The sequence below is a fragment of the Myotis davidii genome, unplaced genomic scaffold, assembly GCF_000327345.1.
Source record: "Myotis davidii unplaced genomic scaffold, ASM32734v1 scaffold46, whole genome shotgun sequence".
In the NCBI taxonomy this organism is placed as follows: Eukaryota; Metazoa; Chordata; class Mammalia; order Chiroptera; family Vespertilionidae; genus Myotis; species Myotis davidii.
The window spans coordinates 6,623,088-6,632,106 of record NW_006383006.1 but is presented as its reverse complement, the minus strand read 5'-3'; the positions used below and the strand labels follow the sequence as shown (position 1 = coordinate 6,632,106).

General features: G+C 36.9%; 1 protein-coding gene across 1 annotated transcript; it reads left to right on the top strand.

Moving 5' to 3' along the window:
* Window positions 1-8,329: 8,329 nt before the first annotated feature.
* LOC102762236 (chromosome unknown open reading frame, human C15orf54) lies at window positions 8,330-8,773 on the top strand. Its single transcript, XM_006779646.1, is given in 1 exon segment — window positions 8,330-8,773. A coding segment is annotated over 1 exon segment (444 nt).
* The last annotated feature ends 246 nt before the right edge of the window (window positions 8,774-9,019 follow it).

The window sequence follows — 9,019 nt, the reverse complement described above, 5'->3', positions numbered from 1 at the left end:
CTCAAGATTACGTGATCAGTAAGCCCAGGTCTTTCTCCCTCTAAATCCCATGCATAGTACATTATACCCTAAAATCTCTCCCTGTAGCTTTTTTACTGAATGGAGGATATGAAAATGTCTCTTATTTGTCTCAGCTCTCTTAACTAAGACATCACCCTACTAAATGTATGACCTCATTCAGCATGCACCAGGAGGACTGCCAGGGCAGCTGGAACAGTGAGAGTGAGGACAAGGGTATTTCCTTGATCATACTGAAACCTGCTCGACAGGGCATTTCAGAGCAGAGAAAAGCATCCTGATTTCTGCAAAGGAGTCAATGATGGCATACGATAAAGGTAAACATTTGGGTTGGCACCAGTTATTAATATGACTCCAGATGGACAGGACCATCAGACAGAGGGAACAACTACTTTTTGTAATCACTTGTAGAGGGAAAGCATGATGAGGGTAAGTGATTTATAGCTCAGTTATATTTTTGCATCTTTTATCTCTCTTTATGCCTACATGGGCCCATTGGTCTCTTGCTTGGTATTAGTCTAAATATTCTGACTTTCTCTTAATTCCTAGTAATCAATCATGAGTAATAGAGGTGAAATCTTCCAAAAGGTACCTGGGGTTTCCCCACAATCACATTTAATTCCCCACAGTGAGTTCCCCAACAGGTATGCGCACTGCAAGCAAAGAAGAGTCCAAAGAATGCACAGAGCTCTGTAGACTTCCATACTTTCCTAGGGCATGAAGACACCATAACAAGGAATGGTTCAACTTATATGTTTTTATACAATGTTCTTTCTACAAAATGATATTATTTGAGAGAACTTTTAGTTGCCATCATATTAGTTTAATAAGACAGACAGGTATGAATGGCTACTATCCTGATTTTATAAATAAAGAATTCAAGAAACAGCATCACATAGAGGCAAAAGGGAAAGCAATGGTAATAATGAATCTGGGGTTTGTATGTTTGTTTGCTCTTCCTAGGTTGTGTATTCTAGGCACTGTAATTATTTACATTCAGCCCTTACCTAAGGCTATCTCAGATGCTGGTGGTTTAGTCAAACACACACACACACACACAGCCTGCCCTAATGGGGTATTTTTCATTAAATTTAGCTCACATCTAAAGCTATCCTTTGTCCCTGTGATTGAGATTCCTTTATTCCAAGGCAAGGTTTCTGAGGGAGAATATGAATAAGCATATTCCTCTCTAAAATAATCATCCTAATACTTGAATTAAAAAAAAACATGAAATCTCTAGTTGCCTTATTTCTTTCCTAATCCCCTCCTCTTGGCTCATCATAGTTGTCTTATACCTCCCCAAAATTTTTCATGCACAGCACCAGGAAATTTTATTTTCCCTAGGCCTGTAAACATAAGGTAATTTGCCTCCTGCAGCCCTTGACAATCACTTCCTCTAGGAAGAATTTACTGTACCACCCAGGTAGGGTTAGGTGACATTCCTCTGTACTGTAGCAATAGCCTGAATATATTTCTATTATGTCATTTGTTGAACTATTGTGTGCTAATGTATTATAGATTATATAAAGCTTTTCATTAATATCAAATATATATATTATATTATAAGTAGCATTTCTATGATGGTATACCATATTCTATTATTTGGTGGTTTAGTTACTAGTGTCATAAATTTACTCTAACCTCATTTAAATTTTGCAAAAAAAATGTTATGTCCTTGGTCAATGATGAATACGTGACAAATATTCTATCAGTAAGGTATGAAATCTGAGTTGTTATGACAATTGTATTAATGTTAGATTGCTAAGTAACAAATGACCACAAACTTGGCAGCTTGAAACAATGCCTATTTATTACCTGACACTTTTGTAAGTCAGAATTCCAGGTGGGTTCAGCTGATTCCTCTCTTTAAAATCCCACACTACTAGTCATGTGCCAGCCAACTGCAGGTCTCGTCTGGATCTAAAGGTCCTTTCTCAAGCTCATTGGTTGTTGACAGAATTCATTTCCTTCTTTATCCTTTCCACATAGCTCCTCCATCTTCAAGCCAGCAATGGTGGGTTGAGTTTTTCTCATGCTTCAAATTTCTTTGACTTCGACTCCCAGCCAGAGAAAACTCTGTTTTTAAAGGGCTTGTGTAACTCATTTGGCCCACCAGGACAAACCTCCCTTTTACTATATAATTTAACAACCATGAATGTGCTGTTTAAATCAGATGTATCTGCATTTGTTCATCTTTTTGTCTGTAATAAGGATATGATTTTCTATGAGGCATGTTTACAATTCAGAAACGCAAACTGTGGTCCTGACGCAGTTAGAGAATCACAGATTCAAATGGAATCACTCCCATGGTCCTGACATCAAAGGAAGTGTGTGCTACACAAGTGAGCAAACCAGCCATCCCCACTGGGCAAGAAATAATAGAGGCAGCCTCAATCTCAGAGGCAGAAGGAGATGCCAATAATTCCACTAAAATATTTCATTGCCCCTGTAAAGTGAGTTTGTGACCATCATTTGAGTTGGAAACTCAGTTGTTCTACTCTTAAACCACAATTTCAGTTATATTGTGCAACCTAGAGTTTCTGAACTAAATATAATTAAACAGCTAAATATGATTAAGGAATTTAATTTTGGCTATTTTTCTGTTTGTTACAAAATATACAAACCATAATCACTGTAATACTATTCTGTTTTCTAACATATATTTAGCTTATGAGTTAATAGCATCTCTAAAAAATCAACCCCATATAATTTTATTGAGCTCTTCCACAATGCTGTCTGGAAGAAAGAACATGGACCAAATCAACCCTAGAAATTGGCGTTTATATTAACTGAATTTACATAGAATAAAAAGAGACATGTAACTCACAGAAGAATAAAGAGAAGGGACTTCTTGAACAGTCACTATCATTTAGAGGAGCTTAGTCCCTTTTCAGTAACTCCCTTAAAGGAAGGGACTATTTATATCTTAATTTATATTTTTGTCCCCTACAAATAATGCCTAATTTCATGACTTGAACATGGTAAGTGCTCAAGAAATATTTGCTGAATAATAAATGAATAATGTTCATTATAAAACTTTATTAAGAAATATTTTAATGGTGAAAAAATGGAACTAATCTTAATATTTGATAATAGAAAATTATTTAAAGTGTTTTACAGCCTTTGAAATTATGTTGAACAATATAATATGTAGTTATATAAAAATCATGAAGTGAATTATAAATGACAAAGGCAGATTACTAAATATTATAAAATATTCCATTAATTATGAAACATTAAAATATATACAGCAGCATACTATTTTATTTATCTCTGGGGGTCAAATTACAAATTGTTTCTATTTTCTTCCTTGGGATTTTTTTTTAAAAAATATATTTTATTGATTTTTTACAGAGAGGAAAGGAGAGAGATAGAGAGTTAGAAACATCGATGAGAGAGATACATCGATCAGCTGCCTCCTGCACATCTCCTACTGGGGATGTGCCCGCAACCCAGGTACATGCCCTTGACCGGAATCGAACCTGGGACCTTTCAGTCCCCAGGCCGACGCTCTATCCACTGAGCCAAACCGGATTCGGCATTGGGATTTTTTTTAAATTCTGAATTTTATTTCTTTGTAATCCAATTTGGAAAAACATTTACTGAAAATAATAAGAGAAAATGAATCAAGTTTGAATTGCAAACTAGAGCTTTCAGCAGAACATAGTTGAGTCTTTGCCATGGACACTAAGTCATTTTCTTATTTCCAGTAGCATTCATATCACTACCATGTATTTTTCCCAATTGAGATGACACAATGGAAAGACCATTCCTACACCGAGCACTGAGTCATAAAAAAAATGGAATGTCAGTCTGAGCATCTGCAGATGAAGAAATCAAGTTATGGAAGAGGTCCCATGTAAGATTCTAAGTTTATGTCATTTGCTGATCAGTTACTATACTTTAAAAAATTATAAACACTGTAATCCTCTGTCTCTCTGTTCCTTAGCCTCTATGAAAAGCAAGGTATTTTGAGCAATCTCTGTTTTTGAGTAACAATCTCTATCACAGGGCCAATTAACTTCAAGACTACAGCTGGAAAATCCCATCAATGCTTAGCTACTAAGTTGAATTTTTAGGGCTACCTGACTACTGTGATTCTCTTTCATCTTCTTGTCTACTTCCTTCACTCTACCCTTACCCACCACAGTTCACTGTTAAAAAGATTAAGAGATTAAAATTGTCTATAATTCTAATAAGCTTTATCCCCCAGTTTGAGCATGTATCCTTTAAATGGAGAAAGGGAAAGGATCAATTACTTCAAATTACTTATATCTTAGTCAAAATCCCTCCCCAGAGTGAAATCAGCTTCTCTACTGGATATAGGTTAGGATTGGAACCCACAACCCAAGGATGACAGGTTCTCAGCAAAGACTGAAGAGCATCAGTAACACCTAGCAACCCTTATTTGTTCTTTTTCCCCTCATTTTCCATTGCACTCTGGTTTTGCTTCCACTTATCTGAAATCCCTAGAAAATTTTCTTTTAAAACAAGTGCGTGCCTGAGTCATTGGTCTATTTCCTCTGTTTCCCACTCAAGTGGTAAACAATTGACTCTATTCAAATGTCTGCTGTCTGTGAGCTGGGAACCTGCGTGCAGACAAAGCTCATTGTTGCAGGGCAGACTGCCAGGCCCACGCTCTCCTCTGCTTACCTCCTAGGCTCTGCTTCTCTGCTGTAAGAGCCACTTAACAAAATGCAAAATATCTGTGTGGTCCTGTGACCCTGCAGCTCCCTGTCTCCTTCACTCCTTGACCCCCCAATGAAATACCACTTAAATTCTCATGTGATGCATTTGAGAACAGCCTTGCAAAAATAACAGGAACAATGACAGGAGGTAGCTCAGGCCCCAGTCATGTGATTTTTCACAAGGACTAGTACATTTTAGTTATAATAATTTTAAAGATTATATCCTAACTCTCCTCCTAATCATTTTGTCTGTATATGGTAGTTGCCAGAGAAGAGAGCTCTTTAAAATTAGGGATATGGCAAGGCATGAAAATACAATAAGGCTAGTTTAGGGCTGTGGGAACACAGGGAAAGGTGACTGAATACAGTAGCAGAATCAGACGGTGGAAAAGGAGGACCAGGACAAGTTTTCAGTTAAAAGGGAACCCATAAGAGGAGATCTGAATCTAAATGATAAAGCCCTGAAGATGAGAGAGACCAAGTTTGCTTGCACTCGAGGAAAGCACACCCCCAGTGGTTGAATAGTGGACACTAATCCTGTCTAAAATGCTCACTGAGACATTTATTCCGTGTCAAAAGATCCTTGGTATTTCATCCAGCTCAAAACAACCATGAAGACATTTGGAAGTTAAGCATTTGTATTATTTAACAACTGAAATGACTCCATGGATGTCTGGGACAGGACCAGAAGTCCTGTAAGGACAGTGGCATATAGGAATCACAAAAGGAGCTTTTACAAATTGTGTAGACCTTCCCTTCCCAAGATTTTTTGTTTGTTTGTTTCCTGAGGAACAAGACCAGCTTCCCCCCTCCATCTAAAAATGATTAGGAAAAGAAGTGAATTTGAAAAGATATTATGAAAAACTAATAATTATTAAATAATTATGGCATTCCGGTTGTTACATTACTTTTCAAGGGCATTTGAACAATCATATGAAAAGTAGTTATCTTTTTTTTCTGATGAAGGTTAAATAACTTACGGAGGTTAAATAACTTGCTTATGGTCATGAAACTAGTAGGGTAGCACTAGGATGTTACCATCATCTCTGTGATTAAAAAGACATTAGAGAATTAATTCCTTTTTATGTAATGACTTTTTTTCTTTTGATATTCAAACACTAAGTTCCCTAGATTCTCCTTCTTCAATACCACTTAAATCCATCATCTTCTACCCAATCCTACTGCATCCACCTCGTAATTTGCCAAGCTTTCTCCCAAAGCCTCTTCCTTCCTTTTCCCCTTCTTTCAACATAAATCTGAACGACTCAGCCTGCTTAAAATCTTCAGTGACCACCCACTGACCTGATACTAAGCTTTGCTCCAAATCTGACTCCCTAACTTTCATCTCACACTCTTTTCCCCTTGCTTTCTATGCTCCAACCACACTCAACTCCTTTAATTCCCTCAAAACTATAAGCTGTACCCTAGATCAGTGCTTTCCCATCTGCTATTCTTCAACATGAAACACTGCCTCATCTTCTCTGCTTAGTTTAGCAATTCTCAAGTTTTGGGGGCTTAGGATTCCTTTATATTCTTAAAAATTATTTAGGGCTCCAAAGAGCTTTTTTTTAAAAAAAAAAAATGTGGATTATATCTATGGATAGCTACATGTTATACAAAACTGAGGCATTTTAAAATATTTAATTCATTTAGAAACAACATAGTAAATTGATTCCATTTTAACATAAACAGCATATTTTATGAAAATAACTATATTTTTCAAAAATAAGAATGCATTAGTGAGAATGGCATTGTTTTACATTTTTGCAAATCTCTAACATCTGGCTTAATAGAAGACAGATGGATTCTCATGGCTGCTTCTGCATTCAATCTGTTCTAATCATACATCATGTGGCTCTGAGAAACTCCACTGTACACTTGTAAGAGAATGAGAATGGAAATGGCTAATTATTTATTATTATTTTTATAATTATTATTATTATTATCATTATTATTATTAAAATAGGTTTGACTCCTGAACCCCCTAAATGCATCATAGGCAGTGACCTCCAGGGATCCCAGGCTATACTTTGAAAATTCCTAATCAGTATTCTCTTTCCCCCTCAGCTTTATTAAGGTTCAACTGGCAAATAAAATTGTAATATATTTAAGTGTACTGTACAACATAATCTGACATATGTATACATTATTAAAAGATTCCTGCCACTGAGTTAATGCATCCATCACCTCACACAGTTACTTTTTTTTTGGTGAGAACTTTTAAGTTCTGCTCTCTTAGCAAATTATAGGTATAATGAGTGTTATAATTTCAAGTATATAATACAGTGTTATCATCTATACTCATCATTTTATACATGACATCCTCAGACCTTATTAACTGTATAACTAAACGTTTGTAACCTTTTACCAATCTCTCCCCATTTCCCCACCCCAGACTCTGGCAAAAATCCATTCTATTTTTTCAGTTTGACTTTTTTTTTAAGGTTCTGCATAGAGGTGATACTGTGCAGTATTTATTTTTCTCTTTCTCATTTATCTCAGCATAATGCCCTCCAATTTCACTCATGGTATCACAAATGGCAGGATTTCCTTCCTTTTTTAAGGGTGAATAATATTCCATTGTACAAGATTTAAATGTTACCTGATGAGAACTAACTGAAAGAATTCCAGTAATGTACCTAATAGTCTGGTACCCTGTAGGTATTTAATACATGGAGATTTTTATGGTGGCAAGCCATATTCTAAAATTGATTTTTCCAAAAGTAGAAACTAGCATATTCTAAGACCAAAATCCAATCATTTACAGGATATCACCAGGGTATTTGGGGTGGGGTGGCCTTGAGGTCCTCAGGAGGGCTATGGTATCACTCTTCCTATAAAGAAACAATACCTCTGACTCCCTCTTTATTTCAGAGGCACCTGGATATTTTTACGTTGTTCCACAATACTGAAGAACAAAACTATTCAAGGCACTATCACACTCTCAAGTGATGTGGTGCTTCAAGGCAGGCTTCCCTGAGGACTCACTCTTACAATTATGCCAAGAGCATAGGACCATTTGCATGAAGACATTAGAGCCAACTATCTGTAACCTAACGATTCACATGGGTTTATCATGTATCACAGTGTTACTGAGGTTTCTAATCCAACTCTGAATGACTCTGGCTTGACCGTGCCAGAGAAGCAGAGACTGGCTTTAAAATAGAATTACCAGGGGAGAGAAAAATGATAGGGATTTTTAATTTTTGCTTTCTCTTGTCACTTCTTTTTGACGACATCTCTACAGTTAGCACCACACCTGAAGAGTGAAAGATAGAGGAAGAAAGGGAAGGACAGTCATAGCCAATGATTTTACTATATGTTACCAGTCTGGTAAAAACATTTAGAGTTAGACAGTATTCAAACATGGAATGAAATAAAGTTTGGTCATTACTTGTGTGGGTTTAATTTCCTCAGGCTACCCCCCATTGTTCCTTAGCAAGAAATATTTATGAGTCAGCTGTCCAGAATCATATTGAGAGATGTGAGTTTAAAAGGAGGTTCGATGCTATAGCAAGCCTCACTCACTTAGACTGTTCTTCAAGTTAAAGAGCAGAATGATGTCGGGAATGACTGAAACACACATGCTTTAGAGTGTGTCAAGAAGACCTGAAAGCTCCCACATGGAAGTAAAATTCATTACTGGCAAACACAGTGACAGGGCACCCCAGGGGCCTGAGCCACAAAGAATTTCCAGAGCCTTGTGGCTAACTCCATGGCCTAATTTGATCTTGAAGTCATTGTCTTGGATAATCTTCTCAAAACTGTTCCTACACTTAAGAGTTAGTCAGCACGTGGTTCTTTCACACTGACCTGTCAGAGTAGACTTTCAGCAAACACCAGTATCATGGAAAATCATCCAACATATGTCCCTTTCAAATGAGTTGGGCCAGAACCAACTAAATGGGGAAGTCATAAGCAAGGAAACATGCAACCCAAGGATTTTTAATGCATTGGCATAGCTCTTTGTACAGAAAACTCAGTCTCTTGGGTGTAACATGAGTTGCACAGAGCGTATGAGCATCAGAAAATTGACTCTTGCCCTAAATGGGGCTCACACTCCCTAACATTTTAAAGTCCAAACTTTTCATCATTTTAATGAAGTAGTCTTCAATTTCATAGCTCCAAGAAGTGACACATTTTAATAACTGGGATAAGGGATTTAGGTCAGAGAAACCCAGTATCCAGCCCTATTTCTGTCAGTGACTCACTCATCATATTGGGACGGGGTCTGACCTCTGTTTCTGATTTCCCTTCTCACTGGCATTGGAGAATTTCACTGCAGGAAAACCAATATCTGACTGGGCTCCAAG